The sequence below is a fragment of the Anopheles darlingi genome, chromosome 2, assembly GCF_943734745.1.
Source record: "Anopheles darlingi chromosome 2, idAnoDarlMG_H_01, whole genome shotgun sequence".
NCBI classification, from domain to species: Eukaryota; Metazoa; Arthropoda; class Insecta; order Diptera; family Culicidae; genus Anopheles; species Anopheles darlingi.
Window position 1 is genome coordinate 58,520,283 of NC_064874.1, and position 17,500 is coordinate 58,537,782.

The 17,500-nt window shown below is 44.0% G+C and overlaps 3 protein-coding genes and 1 non-coding gene across 4 annotated transcripts in view; 2 read left to right on the forward strand and 2 right to left on the reverse strand.

The window, feature by feature from the left end:
- LOC125949927 (probable cytosolic Fe-S cluster assembly factor AGAP009023) overlaps positions 1 to 17,500 on the reverse strand; it is a 443,394-nt gene that overhangs the window by 99,946 nt on the left and 325,948 nt on the right. The window lies entirely within an intron of this gene.
- On the reverse strand, positions 1,982 to 2,054 carry Trnaa-agc (transfer RNA alanine (anticodon AGC)). Its single transcript has one exon. It is a non-coding gene; the product is annotated as a tRNA-Ala (tRNA).
- Positions 10,993 to 11,925, forward strand: LOC125959381 (fibrinogen-like protein A). The gene has a single exon (XM_049692202.1). It carries the CDS (start codon positions 10,993 to 10,995, stop codon positions 11,923 to 11,925), a length of 933 nt encoding a protein of 310 aa, XP_049548159.1.
- On the forward strand, positions 12,983 to 13,978 carry LOC125949944 (angiopoietin-related protein 1-like). The gene has a single exon (XM_049677454.1). The coding sequence runs from the start codon at positions 13,130 to 13,132 to the stop codon at positions 13,904 to 13,906; it is 777 nt and encodes a 258-aa protein (XP_049533411.1). The 5' UTR covers positions 12,983 to 13,129; the 3' UTR covers positions 13,907 to 13,978.

Below are 17,500 nucleotides of genomic sequence, written 5' to 3' on the forward strand. Positions count from 1 at the left end.
ATATGCAAAAATTATGACTTTGTTTTTCCTTTTTTTTCCACCACCTCCTCACTTTGCACCCCGTGTGCATTCATCCGTTTGACCTTCTGCTTCTGCGGCACACCAGAGAGAGACAGAGAGAGACAGAGAGAGCATGGTGCAAAGGGAGCCTGACTGGACGACGTTTTGATTGAAAACAAACCGTTTTCCTTCGGTTCATTGCATGCCTTCGCATTGCGTGCTCTGGCAGGAGGAGTTCATCTTTGGGCTTTGGGAAAATGGGGGGTGGACCGTGGTCAGACCCTCGGGCTGACTTTCGCTGATGTGGCCAGGCCGTGGTCGTCCTCGTCGTCCTCGTTCCTTTCTCCAATCATAACACTGGACGCACTCATTTATACGCTGAACGCGTCCATCTAATTATTTAATCGCAAATTATGGTGATTATTTCGCTTAAATCACGCCTCCGGCATTGTGAGGCTCTCTCACTCCCCCTCCTGAGGGGTGGTGGTGGTGGTGGTCGGCATCCCTAAGATTTGCCACAGCATGACGCGCTCGCTCACTCGCTCGCGCTGGTGGTGGTCGGTGTTCGTGCACCCCTCACAAACTTGATCGCATGACTAAGCAGGAAGTGGCGAAATTTATTCTCTTGTTTTTATCGGCTGTACTTTATACTTTCGGCCCCTTCCTTGTGGGCCATTTTCCGTTTTCCTTGCTTTCTGGTGGTGGTCCTTTTCTGTGTTGGTTTCTTTTTTTCTCCGGACCCCCCACACGGGGCGGGTTGGAGCGAATTTCCACGCGACCACTACCGGGCGCCCGGCGTCCCGTCGTTGAGGCGAGTATTGAAGGGACGCTTCTGAGTACTTAGAGCGAGCAGCAGTAGTAGGGCTAGTAAATTATTTTCCAGCCTATTTTCCTTGGGCAGACTGAAGCTTGGACACACGGCGTGTTTGATTTGCTGAGTTGTGGTGCAATAAGGTTTTGCTTTATTGGTGCCTTTACATAATTTCATAAAAAAACTAACTATCTTTTGTGAGACGATTCGCTTTGAAGGTGATTAAACATGCAGGAGATCTAATTTGATGCCATCGGACGGATCAATAGATTGTAACATTAAACATCAAAGGAAATATTCTTTCCGAACCATGAAGTTAATACCAATATAGACATTGGTGCTGAGAACATAAGAATTAGTACACATTGAAGCTATTTGATCAACTAATGTCAATATATTATTGATTGTTCTAATGTTTTAGTTATTACGCAGAGAGTGGCTACACACTTATTACTGATTAATTAACTAATTATTAATTATCTTGAGAAATCTGGAAAGTTGGTCTTTTGAAACATAAAATTTTGGGAAAAGAACGAAAAAATTTCTTCTCGAGAATAAACAGAAACCTTTGCCCTAAATTAATAATTTCAAAACAATTTGAATGTCTTAAAGATCAATGATTAAAAAGGCGTTACGGGTGGCAGTCACCTCTTAACATCTGTTCAATCGTGGGCTTCGAGTTTCCTTTTCAACATGAGTACAATCTGGTTTTTAAGGCTTTGCTCTAAATGCAAAAATCACGTTTTCGTAATTGGGTATTCCAAAACTGTAAACAAAAGAAAAAAATTGGACGACGACCAGGAAGAAGTTACGCATGTTAACTAGTGTACCCGTTTATCCAGATCTTATCCATCGAACAGTACATTCGCATTCGATCACTAAGAAAGTTGATTGATGGATTAGTTATGCCTTCCAAAACCATTTTGAGAATAGGTATACATCTTTTGTGCTGAAAAAAAAAGGTTGTGGCAATACGAAAGTCTCATGTTCAATTTTATGTACGAAAATCTGACATAGTATATCAAAAAAATAGTTCTAGCTTCTACAAGTGTAGAACCACAATCAAACAGGATTAAAGATGAACGATTAAAATTGAATACATTGATTGATACGTACATAGGATTTTCCACAAAATTGTTGTCTCTAAAAAGTTGTTTACTTCCATTTATTTGGAGATGCCGGGTATCGATCCCGGTACCTCTCACATGCTAAGCGAGCGCTCTACCATCTGAGCTACATCCCCGTGTTATAAAGAAATTTGATCAATTTTAGTGAAAGGCTTTAAACTTATGATATCTTTGCTTCATCGATTGCGATGAAAACTCAAGGTATTTATCTAGAATCCAAATTTATCTCCAAATTTCTCCAAAAAATCCCAACAGCTGAGCAACAGTTCGTAGACATCAATCGATTCAAAATAATTTAAGGGTTCAACACGATAACACAAATATCAATTAGGAGTGTGGCTTCTTCTATTTTACATAACGATCAAACGATCGTTTCGCGCACATCACGAGGCTCCAAAAGTGATATATAAAGTCTACGAATAAATGGAAGAATTGCATGTCTCAATTTTCTTGGCAAGAATAAATATTACAATGCTCAAAAAGCCATTGGTGGTCAATAAAGGTGTGAATAATGATATGACATGTTGAGGAATATTGCATATGACAACTGAGCAACTGAGAAGAATTAAGATAGAGCTTTTATTTAATCTATCTATCAATAGCAACGTGTACAATAGATAATCACACCAATCTCAAAATTACTACGCTGCTAGTCCAATCTACAGAATCTTTGAATGAAATGATCATTTCACTTTTCCTTCCCCTCGCTTCAAAATATGAAAGTACTATATTCTCATCTCGCGCGTGTCTCGGAGGCTATAAGAAACCCACAGAACAGAAAAGCGAAATGCTAAAATTTATTCGTAATATATTTTCGCTCTGATACCAACGACCCTTGCGCCTGCGACTGGCGTAAGTTGCGGCATCAGCAACAGTGGCCCCGAAAAAAACCCGGAGGGTCCAAAATGCACACGTATTTCCAGCGATCTGACAGGAAGTTATTGTATGGCTCGCCATTTTTTAAATTGAAAAAACGCAAATGGAGATGAAATGAAGGGAATAAATGCCTGACTCAGGATGGCGATCGAGGGGGTAACAGCAGTCGCAGCAGCAGCCGCAGCAGCAACTGTTACTGAAAAGGAAGCAGCTCCCCCTGCTCCACACCAATCTAAACTCCGCGTATTGCCCGAATTCAACAACCATTTCACTCATCAGCGTGGCCGAAGGACGGGGCCACCTCCTCACTCCTGGCATGGCATGGAAAAGCATAAACTACGTCCGAAGGCGCGAGCGCGCGCCCGCGACGAACAAAGATGCAGCCGCAACAGCAAGCGGCACATCATTCCATTTCCGTTTCCGCGGCTCACGACGACGACGACAATCGTTCCCTCCTACTTCACACCCTCCCCTCTGGCCACAAATGGCAACGACGATTCGCAGCAGCAGCGGCAGCATCTTTCGCCACCGAATGGATGAAAATAATTTAACTCCACTCATAAAGAAAATTTTATTTTTGCCCGGGAAATCCTTTTTGTTTATATTTATTATTGGACCACGGAACGTCTCGCGGTACCAGTGAGGGGGCGGGTTTTCAGGATTTTTTCTCCGTTCTTTCCGGCTCCCGGAGTCTTAGGTTGACGGTTTCGTATGCAGATAGCGAGGAAAGGAGGCCGGCGATGTACAAAACCTTCGCGAAATTCTTTTCATTTCACTTCCACAGCTTCCAGAGCTCAAGAAGGTGGAACGTGCCTAACGTGGTCCAGCGGATCGAGCGGCTGCTGATGCCTGGCCACCACCACCAGGCGGTATTCGTTCGTTGACTGGTGGCTGCCTCTCGTTGGAAGTTATGACCGCGGGTATCAAGCGAAGAAATACAACGTTCCGTCTAATAAAGAACTCCCTGCCTTGATGCCCGCCCTTAGGCCGACCGACGATGGAAGGAAGTCATCAAAATCCCGAGAGACCACAACCGACCGACGCGGCCACATCATCCGAGTGGCCATTTCTAGGCCTATAGTGTTCCGGAGCTTTCCGTAGCTACTTTTCAGCCGCACAAACGAGAAGTAGAGCTACTTCTTCTCATCCGGCAAGTCGAGTTGAGGGCTAATCTTTCTTAATTTCTAGATTAATCTGCCAGCTGGAGAGGCCACAGTTTCGCCAGCCTAGAGGCGAATTGAAGATTGGCTTGAGGCAGCCCAGAAAGCTACACCAGGGCCTTTTATTAGAAGAGAGCTTTTGAGAGCTTGGGGGCCAACTGAGCGATCTCAAGATAAGAAGCCTCCTACACAGAAACCGACAAGCGGCCAGGATCTCAATTGGAAACAATTTGCTTGAGTAACCATTTTACTCCATCTCATCAGAGCTCGACTATCGCAATCGGTGGAGCAAAAGATGGAGCATTTCTTTCTTGATGAATAAGATTAACTTTTGTGTTCTCCTCATTCTGCACAAGGATTTACATTTAAATTGTTCCCCACCATCGGTTCCAAAAAGTGTAAGCCACACATACAGACACGCACAAAGTGGACCGCATACCGAGTTCCAGCGGGGCCTCCGAAAACGAAAAAGAAACTAGAACAAGCTGCAGTTGAACAAACTTTACTTTATTCTCATTTCGTCAGCATCACTTTTTGGTGGCAGAACATCCAACAACAATCAAAGTCACCTATGCAAAGAGTGGAAGCCCGCGCCGCGCGCGCCCTGGTCACGCTTTGTCGGCGACAAACATTGAGGCCGCCTTCCAGCTTACCCGCCGAAAAAAGCCGCTCTATGCTATGGCCACGGCTCAGCATAGCATAGCATAGCGATGCGCTACCGCTCGCTTCCTTACACTTGGCCACAGCATCATCAGCATCATCATCATCACCAGCGCGAGAGAATCTCTCGCCGGAGGCCTCATCGTTGTTGACTTTCTTCTCGAGACGGAAAACCGTCGCTGCCGTCGTTCCGCCGTTTGAACTTCCTTCTTCTGCTTCCCGACGGCAGATGTTTATGTAAATCACTCATCATCTGTGAGCCTAGCGGTAGGCGGCAACCAGCAAGCGTCTAATCGCTTGACACACGCTTTTTGACGAGCACACCACACCCTCGAGCACACGAGCCCAAGGTGCGGACGAGATGCGTGCTAATGTGTGTAACCACCGGCAGGCGGCCCCAGGGAGCAAATATTTAATATTCATAACCGTCAGCGTGCAACCTGACAAGTGAGAAGGTGAGGGCTCACCGCGGCGGTAGTTGTTGTCGCCGCAGCCTACTACGAGTCTTCACTCAAACGCGCGTCGTGGCGTCGTCGGTTTTGACACGCGGAAAGTCACCAAACCGGAACAAAGACCGTTTTTCGAGCCACTTTTTGGGGGGGGAGTTTATTTGGCGTCAAAGTTTCTCTTTCGCTAGAATGTTGTTGCTTCAGAGCGCAAAAGGGTTTAAATCAACCGCGAAAACTCCGTGACACGAGACGAGACAAGACGAGCTGGTTGATTTATATGCCTTCAAAGCGAGCTCCGTAGAGGATGAGGTTTGTCGTGGTCGACGCATCGTGATCGCTTTGTCCAAAAGCTCACGGTCATCTCGCGGCCACAAGGCACCGCTGATGGTTCAATATTGTTTGGAGTTCTTGGAATATGCAAATCCCCCCCCGTGACACACACACGCTGGTTGATTGACAGACGGACCCGCTACAGACCAGCTGCAGCAGCAGCAGCAGCCTCTGAGGCCACCAATCGAACCGCTCGCGGAATGCGCATATACCCCAGCGGTTGCGCGACTGTCGAACGACAATTTATTGCCCCCGAAACGCAACGCGGTGCCTGGGACCAGGGAAGATGGTCCGGTCCGGTGGCCCTCGTCACCGCTTTCTGCGCGTTTGGCGTCCCAAACGCATCTTCAAGTCCGTGTTTCGATTTGTGTGTGCGTGTGTGTGCCTTGTTTCTTGAGAAATTCTCATAAATATCCTTCTCTTCTCTTCAGTTTAGGTTCAGTTCCACAGCTTCGCGCAGTCGTGGAACAATACACGCTTTCCAGGTATTTTTGGGATATCGGTATCGATCACGGCGGATCGCACCGACGACGACGACGACGACGACAGACCAGACAGACAGACGGACCCACTCCGTCCGTTTCCATTCATCCGTGCAGCAAGTTGTTTTGCATCACCAAGAGTTGCGCTAACGCCCCGAACCGATATCCATAAACAGTTTCTCACGGGCAGCACCTAACCTCAAAAATCTGAGCGCAAAGGAGGAACCTTTGCGCGATTTCTGCAACGCCATAAAAAAGCTCTCTCGCCGGTACACTTCTCGGAACCCCTCGAGGTCCACCAGCCGCAGCAGCGAGATGCGCTTTCGATTCGATTCTCCTGTGGGCCTGTTTGTGGCCCGGGGTTTTGGGACTTCGGATTGGATTTGGAGTTTTAATACGTCATAAATCATTGAACGTGGACGGGGATGTGACTTTGAGCGCGATAATTGGGACGCGCGCGCGCGACTGCTTCGGAGGCGCACGTTCGCATGCTTTTTCTGATGAACCACGCGCCGAAAAGGAGTTCGAGGATCGTAAAACTCTCGAGTCCTGCGAGGTCTCTAACCAGCGAGCGAGCAAGCGAGTGCTGATGAGCTAAATGAAGTTTTTTGAGTTATTGCCCCCGAAAACACGAATGAAAGGCGTCGATCGTCGATCGATCATCGACCAGACCGTGGACGTGCGCTTTTGTAAATGGGTTCTGCTGCTGGTAATTGTATGTTTCGCAGGCGGGGCGGTAATAAAGAGAATTTTAATGTCCTACAAACGGGGAAGAGGCCGTTTGTTCATTTCCATTCCACGACAGAGACATTTGAATTTGAAGGTTCGGTCGACGGGCGAAGCCTCATAATCGGTCACGGTGATGTCTTCGTCTGGGATCAGTAGTGGCAGTCCAAGAGTCGAAATCAATTCCATTTCGTAGGTATAGGGTCCATAGCCTTTACATTCCCTTTTTTATGACGCGTTTACATAATGAGCTTTTTGAGTACTTCGGCTGGTTGAATGTTATTAAATGATCGCTACATGATCCTAACAACTTCTTTTGATGTTTAATGTCTTCTGAGCTGTCGGAACACATTCATCACATTAGTCCACAGCCCCGAATATTGCCGATGACGCGATGATTAGAGATTCGATGACGGAAATCCCCACACTTCAAACGGTCAATCTGTTGGCTGTCGTTCCTCCCGGGGCTCCCGGACGGCGAAAACATCCGGCGCACGAACCACGGGTCGACGAAAATGTTGCCAACACACACAGACACGCCGAATAGCGGATGTGGAGTGTCACATTCGGCAGAATTTATTGCCATATTTCTTGCATTTTCGTCATCGCCAATGCCGAATGGTGGTGGTCGATGATTTAGTGCCCTGTACACACACACACACACACGCGTACGGTTGTGCAAAAGAAAGATGATCCCCGGGGGTTGGTGCCGCAAGGGGCATAACTTTCTCCTCGGACCCCGGGTGCGTCACCGAGTATTGGCTCGATAATCTGCAATCAATGGGTAGTTTTCTCTGTCTGTATGTGTGTGTGTGTGTGTGTGGCGCAAGCATATCAAAGTGTCGCAGCAAAGGAGATGGATGCAGTATCCATGCCAACTAGAGCAGGCTCCTGAGGTCCGGAATACAGAAAACCCAGAATACCACAGTTCGACTGTCAGGAGCGGCCATGAGAGTAAAAGGATGGCACCACCGGCTTGTGTGTGTGTGAGTATGTGGCTTGAAATCCGTAAATAAATCTTCCAATGAAACCGATCGCTCACAGACCATAACGCTGCGCCCAGGGCCTGTGCCTGGCTGATGTAGACGCCCAGGAGGTGAAGTTGGTGAGTGGAAAGAAGAAGGAACTTTTTAAATAGAATTAATCGAGAAGATATAAATTATAACATTTTCATAATTTATTACCATTTTCACCCAGACAACCCCGCCGCCACCACCATCGTTCTTGGTACTTTCTTTCACCTCTCACACCACCATCAATAGAGGCCATCACGTGAGGAAGTGTGAGCACAATCCATCTAGGTCCACATACGGCACGTTCTCACTTTTTTTTCTTCGTCCCGGAGATCGATCTTCACCAGCAGCAGCAAGGTCCCAACGACGATGATGACAACGGAGACGAAGAAGAAGAAGAAGCAACGAGATGTCCTTCGTCGCACACATGCACATCGTCAACGTCAACGTTCGGGCTGTTCTTCTGTTTCCCTTTCCTTTTATCCACATTGCTTTTACCACTCAAATCCCATCTTTCATGTGCCTGTCTTTGTGTATGCGTGTGCGTGTGTGTGTGTGTGTGGCTATGAGTTATGGCACATTACCGGGAAAACGTTGGAAAATGCCCCCGATTCAATGTTTCAACAAGGGGAAATTTGGTGGAAAAAAAGCGAGTGGAAAAAGATTGTCGAAAAGTAAATGTTAAAATGCACAAAAGGAAGATATTCAAAGTGAGCTGTGCAAAGCGATGATGATGCGTTGCACCGAATTCGAATTCCCCCGAGGTAACTCCCTATACATAGTGAGGAGCGAGCGAGTGAGCGACAGTCACATACGCGGATCCTCCTCTCTCTCTCTCCCTCTCTCGGCTTGGCTTCTATCCCCTTTTTCCAGGGTCCAGGGTGGTACAGTGTCGGCACCTCTCATCCATCCATCGAAGTTCAATAAATTGCACATTTGTAACGATTCAATGTCGATCGCAATCAGCCGAGACCAACGGGATCGTCCCCGCAAAAGGAATCAAACAGAAATATGAAAATAATAACATGGCACACAGGCATTGACGGTTGCTACGGCGCCCGTGGTCATAAATCTGCTTTGTGTCGGGATTGGGTGTCGGGCGGTTGCTTTTTTTTATGGGTTGATTTTTCGTCACCGTCGCGGAGAAGCCATAAAACCCTTCTTTTGCTCGCGCTGCTGCTGCTGCTGCTGCTGCGCTTTTCGCCAATTGGTGCCTCCTTCTCCCCTTTCTGGGGTTTGTACCCCTGTAAGGGGTTGCGGCCGATGTTGCGAATGACCAAATAATCATGACGTATGCAGTGAATTATGTCGCTCGGCGTCAGAGGGATCCATGAGGATTCCTTTCCTGGATGCTGATCGACAAACAGTCGGAGTTGACAAAGTGCCAGACCTGCTGCTTCGTTTCCGAGGATCGAGGGTGACAATTGCCAGACACACACGCACACACACAGCCAAATGGTGTAGAGCAGCAGTTACTTGTTATCTTGGTACTGGCTGGCAGCGTCGAACTCTATTGATGGACGGTGTGTAACGACTTTTTTGGCGGTCCTGAAGAGAAGAAGAAATGGAAAATATGTCTGTCACGGGTTTCTGGTCCATGGATTCTTCTCCGTCTCCGTCACGATTCATCTTTTTTCGTCTCACGTCGTCCATTCGTCTTATCGCTGACGGATACATAAATTCCTGAGCGATCAGACGAACTTTGTATCGCACTTAGCTTATGTAATCGAAGAGATTTAAATGCTTGAAGGATGCATAACTGCGTGAAAGAAGCAAAGCAATGAAATAGAAGACTGAATTTCCACATTAAAAGCGTTTCGAAACGTTTTGCAATAAGTAGGAAACGTTTTAATTTAACAAAACAAGCTTCAAATCAATTTTTGTCTTAAAACTTAACATGAATAATTTGTGTTTGGTTTGTTTTTCACTAGAACTACGCGGGCTAGAATTATTATGACTGAATTCAAGGCTAGATTTGGTCGGCTCGCTTAACAGCATTCATTATCTGGTGATGAAAATTGATTGTGCCATTTTTGGAAACAATTAACGACCGCTTACACCTGCGACCGCAAAAAGTGGCAATACTTCTCGTTCTACCAACATCTCGTTAAGCGCATCAGCTTCTAGTAACGACGCTGTCAAATGGAGGGGTTACAAATGTAACCCTAAATCCAGTCATCTTATCGAAAAGTGTTCCTATTAACCAAAAACTCACCCCTCTTGGGGTACTCTCTCTCTCTTGGAAGGGCTTCTAATGAAGCGACAGAAAAGTACGCCATAGTTCGACATTAATAATACATACCCAAAAGCCATTAACAAAGCGCGTGCCGCAATAGACCCAGACCCGAGAGAGAGAATTGAGTGATGGACGTAATGAAATGTGATGGGGTTGCCAAAGGAGTCAATGGATACTGGAAAAGGGCCGCGTAAATGATCTCTTTGGTCCTTTCCTTAGGAAGGAAGATGTAATATTTTGCCAAGAAATGTCACTAAGGGGCCAATTGCGTAGTGATGGCTGTGGAGAGAAGCAGTTTGGCTTATTATTATTGGGTAATCGCGCTTAGTACAGTTGTACTAAAGTGTAGCTAATACAGATTACCTCTTGCATTTTTAAGTTTGTGCTCATTCCGCAACCTCGAAAGCAAAATTAAGGTCTATAAACTGCTTTCACTGAAGTTTTTCATTTTTCGTCCGTTAAGTGCACGAATTCTCTATAATTAACGTGATTTTTTTAACTAAGTAATCAGTATTTAATCAATTTTGAATCAATTGCGGTTTGTTTGGGCATTTTAAGTATTCTTTAAACTAAGAAAGTAACAGTTACACTTTGAGGTATCTCGTAACTGGCTAACCGATGAATGGATTTCAAGAACCAATAAATTTGGCCAATGGCTGCGATTACATTTAATCAAGAATGCTCTACTTTATTTGATGGCAGAAGTTACAATTAAGTCTAGAACTTTTATCTTCCAAGCATTGTAAGTTGGACAAAAACTGATTTTACTAACGTTTTCAAAATTAGAGGAGTCGTGATCGTCCTATAAAGAAGCACTAAGTTAGCTACATAGAAAGCAAATAATTGTAATGTTGGTTTGGATTAAAGTGCCAAATAAACATGGCTACAGCGGCCCCGATTAAGTCAGTAAGCACAACTCAAATATACAGAACAGTCGGCTTATCTCTCAATTGCAGAGCAAACATTTTTACAAGCAAATCCACCGAAACGTTAAATCGGCTATTTCAGCTCAGCTCGTATAACGAAGCAGTATAAAACCTCCTTCTAAATAGCACTGATAGCACCAGTTTAGTTCAACCTGTGGTAGGATCGGTATTATAACGTGAAATCAACTTGTTTAAAATGAAGCTATTCGTAAAGGTCTTATTCTTTTGTGTTGTAACCTATGTGGCTGCTAGTGATCAAAATCAAAGAAATTCGATCGCTGAAGATCTTGGAGTATACGACATCTCGAGATTCGGTTTGGAGCTGCTGTTGGCTAAATTGGATAACATACAACATACTCTACTAGAGCAACATCGGATTACTCGCGAGGAGATCTTTGCTGCCCTCCATAAACTCGAACATGCAGTCGGACACAATTTGACCGTGCTTCAAGATAGATCGTTAATGCAGACCTCGTGTGTCACGCTGAAACCTAAGCTGCCATCCTACTCATCGTGTAAAGATGTACCATCCAACGTCTCTGGAGTTTACCTCATACGTGTAAACGGTAGAAGTGAACGATTTAATGTGTATTGTGAACAAGAGAGCTTCGGTGGTGGATGGATTGTACTACAGCATCGATTCAACGGTTCCGTTGACTTTTATCGGAACTGGACCGAATACCGTGATGGATTTGGTGATTTGGAGAAGGAATTCTGGCTGGGTCTTGAGAAAATGCACCAGATATCGAAGACACGTGCGTATGAATTGATCGTGGAATTGAAAGACTTTAGCGGCACTTACAAGTATGCACGATACAACGCATTCGAGGTAGGAGATGAAAGTGAACAGTACAACCTTAAAGCCCTTGGAACGTACAGTGGCACGGCTGGGGACTCTATGGCGGGAAACGCTGGGATGAAGTTTAAAACGATGGATTCGCCACGCGATCGGAATACTGTAAATTGTGCTGAACACCATGGAAGCGCCTGGTGGTACAACTATTGTACCTTTGCCAATTTAAATGGACGATACTCAAGGTTTAACAACGATAAATCAATGTTCTGGTACTACTTCAAAGGCAACCATGAAGGATTGAGTTTTTCGCGGATGATGATTCGTCAACTTTAATTATCCGGTTAGCATAGCTTGTTGTATTGAATTAGATTAATCTCCAGATTTTAACCGATTACAATACATTTAGATTGGAATACTGCTTCATTATGACATGATAAGCATAAACACAGAACTCTCGGTTCTCCAAACTCTTCTACAATAATCCAATTTTAATGTAAATCTAAAATCATCACTACGATTATAAATACGCCAGAAAATATGCAATGCAAATCCACGATCGACATACTGTATAGTGATGATCGCAATTTGATCTACAGAAGTCATTAAAGGATAAAGTGAAGAGAAACGCGTACAGGTTAACTCAATTGTACAGTTCTTAGACATTGTGCTAAAACGTTGGTAAAGCTTAAATTGCACTCTGTTTCTCATTCGAAAGTAATCTTTTTACAAATAAAATTCACTCCAACATTGTCTTCAGACCGTCTTGTACATAATGGTAGCTGCGCACTCTAAAGGATTAAATTCATAGCATAAAGGTATTCAAAGAGCACAAACGACCTACTGACTCGACGTTGATGTGCACTTGTAAGGTAACAGATCCTTTTCGATTGTGAATCGAATGATTCAATGCGGGGCATACGATTGTCTTTCTATTTCAAGTAATGAAAGGATTCTGATTCTAATAGGAATGAGTTTTCCTCTACAACTAGTTATAAAAATCATAAATATATTATATGAATCTTGAATCCTTCACCTCCAATTCAGCTAAAAGGCGTAAACCAATCATTTATTACCGAGCAGCCAATATTGAAGCTCTACCTCTTCATTTACGTCACTTTGCGTACGTTGGATTGCATTGGAATCAGCTTATCACACGAATGCAACGCAAATAGCTTAATTAGCGCATCCACGATAAATAGTGCCTCTAAAACCATATGTTCTCACGTAAACATTAGGTGCGGATAAGGAATCAGTATAAAACCTCCATGCAAATAGAACTGAGAGCACCATTCAGTCTTAACCAACTGTTAGATCGGTCTAATAAAGAGCGTGTCATTTGTTTAGAATGAAACTAGTTGTTTATTTCATACTTTTTTGTGCAACACTGTGTTCTGCTAGTCACAGTAAAAGAAATACAATCACTGCGGAAACGGAACCATATACCATCTTGGGATTCGGATTAGAACTTCTGTTGACTAAATTGGAAAACATTCATTTAGAACTACGTAATGAAATACACAAACATCATGCTACTCACATGGCATCTCTCCACAAAATCGAAGAACATCTCACGACGCAGTCAGTAGCTTGTGGCACGGCGAAGGAAAAACAATCCACCTATGCAGTATCGAACCAACAAAGTGTCACTCCAACATTATCACCATCGAAGTCTAAGGATCTTTCATATTCATCCTGCAAGAACGGACCAACGATGACGTCTGGTACCTATCTGATCCGTGTGACAAATGACAGTGAACCGATCAAAGTGTTTTGTGAACATGAAAAGTTTGGTGGTGGATGGATTGTTATACAACATCGATTCGACGGTACAATTAACTTCAACCGGAACTGGTCCGAATATCGTGACGGATTTGGTGATTTAGAGAAGGAATTCTGGCTCGGTTTGGAGAACATGCACCAAATAACAATGGCACGAGCGCATGAAATAATATTTGAAATGAAGGACTTTAGCGGCACTTACAAGTATGCACGTTACAATGCATTCAAGATCGGAAGTGAAAATGAGCAATACCGCCTGAATGTCCTTGGAACGTACAGTGGCACTGCAGGTGACTCAATGTCCTATAACAAGGGAATGAAATTTACTACGAAAGATCGGGACAATGATCTGATTGCCGATACGCAGTGTGCGCACTACACTGCCGGAGCCTGGTGGCATAATTCGTGTACTTACGTGAATTTCAACGGTCTGTACATAAATGCTAACAACTCAACATCTATCTTATGGTTCAAGTTTAAAGACAACCAACAAGGCCTGAGCTTCTCGAGAATGATGATTCGTGAACTGGAGTAAGGGTTTTGAAAATGATTTGTTACTAACACTAATAAATAAATTATTTAAAAAAGGAAATAAAAATTAAATTGAGTAGAAGCGATGTGTGGTATCCTGAAAATCCATCGCATTTTGGATACTTTTATGAAGAAAGAAATAACGGAAAGCAAGTACATACGACAAGAAGATGCGCTACTTCCGATCATCCTTTTGCTGATAATATTTCTCGCGTCACACAATCTCTAATTATGATACTTTTTTATATCGTTCGATTACACTACTTGTACTAATTGCTGTACTAAACATATTCTTCCCTCTTTATGGTATCATCTAAACGCTGTGTATACGCCATATCACAAATAATAGACTTGATCAGACTGTTTTTTTATTTCTTTTAATAATAATCACTAACCAAACTCATCAAACAAATATTATTGACCAAGATGTCGAATCTAACAATAATCCTAATGGAAGTCCCAATTGTGTAAGCTCTACGGGACCGCTTAACAACGATTGCACAACAGTCCTGCAGTGAGCACCGGTACATGCTAGCGCCATTTTCACGCCGAATCCTCGATTGTCCTGTAAGTGTCCTGTCCTCACGCTGCCGTCCCCCGTGTCGCATCGATTTCTCCCCGGGATGCGGTTATGCACTTTCACGACGCCATCGCCATCGTCTGCCTGCGCTATTTTGACTGTGTCACCATCCTTAAGCGGTCCAAGGGCACTTCCTTCAACGCGTTCTCGCTTGCTCTCTCTCGCGCTCACTCGCTCTCTCTCTGACACACACACATATCGTGTGCATTATTTTAATGTCAAATATAAATCATTTTTATGTTCATGGTAAATCAAGGAATACCGTGCCGGCCAGCGACAGGCTCACCAGCAGCTAATGGTCTTTTTCTAAATTTTGTAGCAGTGAAAAGCTGACAGCATAAATTATGGACCTGAGAAAACCCGAGCAAAACCAAGGCAGAGGCAGGAAGGAAGGAAGGAAGGAATGGCCAAACCGAGCAGCCCCTCCGGGGCCCTGTATCCTTTTCGCGTTCCGTGCCTGTTCCGTGGTGCTGGTGGTGGAGGGCGACCACCGGTGCGCCATCGAATTCACCATCGAGTCGAAGACAAAAGCCGGCGACGACGACGACGACCAGGATGGCGGTGTGATGGTGGTGGAGGCGATTTGCTGCGACATGCCCATGTCGTCAGCGTCGTCTTCAGACCCTGTGAACCCATCGTGCCAGCGAAGAGTGTAGTCTGGATCCGTGGTTTCATTCGCGACCGATTCGCGACCTCCCCTTCATCAATGGCACTTTGGCGTAAATTCGGAACCGACGCGACGGAGATCCAAGACAGCGCTGCTGTTTTATTGTTATTTCCTCGGGTTTGCTGATGAGCTTTGAAGCCATCTTGAGTAGGTCTTGCCACTCTTGTCAGTCGATGAAGCGAAATGGAGCGAAAGGAGAACAACGGAAAGGAGGTTGATGTTTGAAGAGATTTCCCGGATGATGAGATTCTGACGCATGTTGGCCTCCACCTTCCAAATATGTTAATTTGCGCACCTCCATGGAACCAGCCACGATAGTGGATTTGTTTTGGACTCCCTCTGTCTTCTTTTTCTTTTCTTTCCTTTCTTTTATTTTTACTTCTCATGCTTGAAGCTCCCCAAAAGGGGGGGATGCTGCTCGTGGTTTTGTTGCCTCCTGCCTTTCCCCGGTCACACCCAATGCTGGCCATCCATCTCTTCGGACACACACACACACACCCATACCTTTGGATGGTGTTCGCGGTTTACGAGTCCGAAGACCGCTGCCCTGTAGGCCGTGGGGTGCGAATCGTATGTTGTAGTCCGGTTTCCATCTGCAAAGGATCTGCAGAACAGAAACTGCAAACTTGTCAGTGGATTACGGGATGAATTACTGGCTTTCCTAGATTTATGTGTGAAACTGAATGCGCTGGCTGGCTGACTACCCGGTGAGGTGAGGAGATGTAAGCATTTTGGCACCGAATCCACGTTCCACTTTGGGGAGTCTCCGGTTTTTGCTTTTTGTTGGTTGTTTTTTTTTTTTACTGGGGAGAAGGAGGGAAATGTTGTTTCAATTCCTAGTCCCTTCCGGTTAGCTGGACCCTTTTGCGTTCCTTCCACGTGCGGTTTGTTTGCGCTTGACCTCGCTCGTATGGTGAGGTGTGATTGTTTGATTGATCATCTCACGTTACTACTTGGGGATTTTTTTTTATGGAGAGAGCGTGACTTCTGTTGCGACAACATTCTTTTTGAATTTCGAAAGAATCTCGTTTTGATTCACCTCCTCCATCAGTATGTGAAATGTCCTTCAAAGGATGTTGGTTGGACAGAAGACTGAGTATCACTCCATCATCTAACTTTTGAATGTCCGATTTGATAAGATTGATTTTCGTGTATTAAGTACAGTTTTTGTTATCATGGTTTCCGATTGCTTCTGTTATATTAGCCATTTAGGATGTTTACACCGTCAATACCGTTAATTTATTAACAAGCGCTTTAAGCTGTCATCAATTTATTGCTTGAATTGTTCCAATATCTGTTCGATCGAAACACACTTGTTCATAACTAATTTGTCGTAAAATGCCGACATTTGGTACTTCAGCTAATGTTATCCATACTGCTTATCTGTAGTATTCGTTAAATTTATTCCGAAACAATGTTTATCGATGTATGTATATCGAATTTAAAACGTAAAATGTTTGGTAAATGATTATTACCGGTTCGTACCTCACAAATTCTACTTTCTATTTGAATTTTTCACAATTTGTTTTAACAAAATCATCATGATATTTAGGTCAAAACCAAATACTGTTACTGGCCGTTGTATAAGTTACATGTTACCACAAATAAAATTGACCATGGATGGATGATACGGTTGCTCAGCTTAGGAGCTAAAGGTTACATCGAAGAACGAGATAATAGCAGAAGCGCCATAAAGTTGTTTTATTTGAGGTGATTTGACGATTAAAAAATGTACTCATTTGCTTATTTCATTTGAAATTTTCCAAAAGGAGATATTTTTATTCTAAAGAATCAGTTTTTCGGAACAGACCTCTTGCAACTTCTTAACTACAGATATGATATAAAAAAGTAATCAAGATAAGCATTATTGATGAAAGACTCTACTTCTTGTCATTAAAATACTTCAAGAATGTTGACTGTTTGATGTGTTGTATTCGTTATCAGAATGTAGAATATTCATTTTCATAATTTCTTTTATTGAAATAGGTATTATAAAGAGTAAAAAAAGATAAGGCCACTCTAGAGAGGATCACTTGCCTTACAACTATTAAGACTACCACACAAGATACGTGGATTCCATGAAAATGATCAACACACATAGAACGATCCTTGTCACTCCTATCCTGTCATCACAACTTTCGACCGCACATCGTCGACACCTAACATTCCGTTCTAAAATACTCAAATGGTCGCCACCCAACGGGATCACTTCGTATCACAAACCAAACGGTAATCGACCAAAAACTCATCAACCACGAGGGGCACACACACACACGAACACGCATCGCCGATCGCCCTGCTGTCAAGGGAAAAAATGCAATAAAAATTATGTCGTTACGCACATCAACGGT

Bases quoted from the DNA above. Each gene is read 5' to 3' on its own strand.
- LOC125959381 (XM_049692202.1), top strand. From the start codon at position 10,993: ATGAAGCTATTCGTAAAGGTCTTATTCTTTTGTGTTGTAACCTATGTG.
- LOC125949944 (XM_049677454.1), top strand. From the start codon at position 13,130: ATGGCATCTCTCCACAAAATCGAAGAACATCTCACGACGCAGTCAGTA.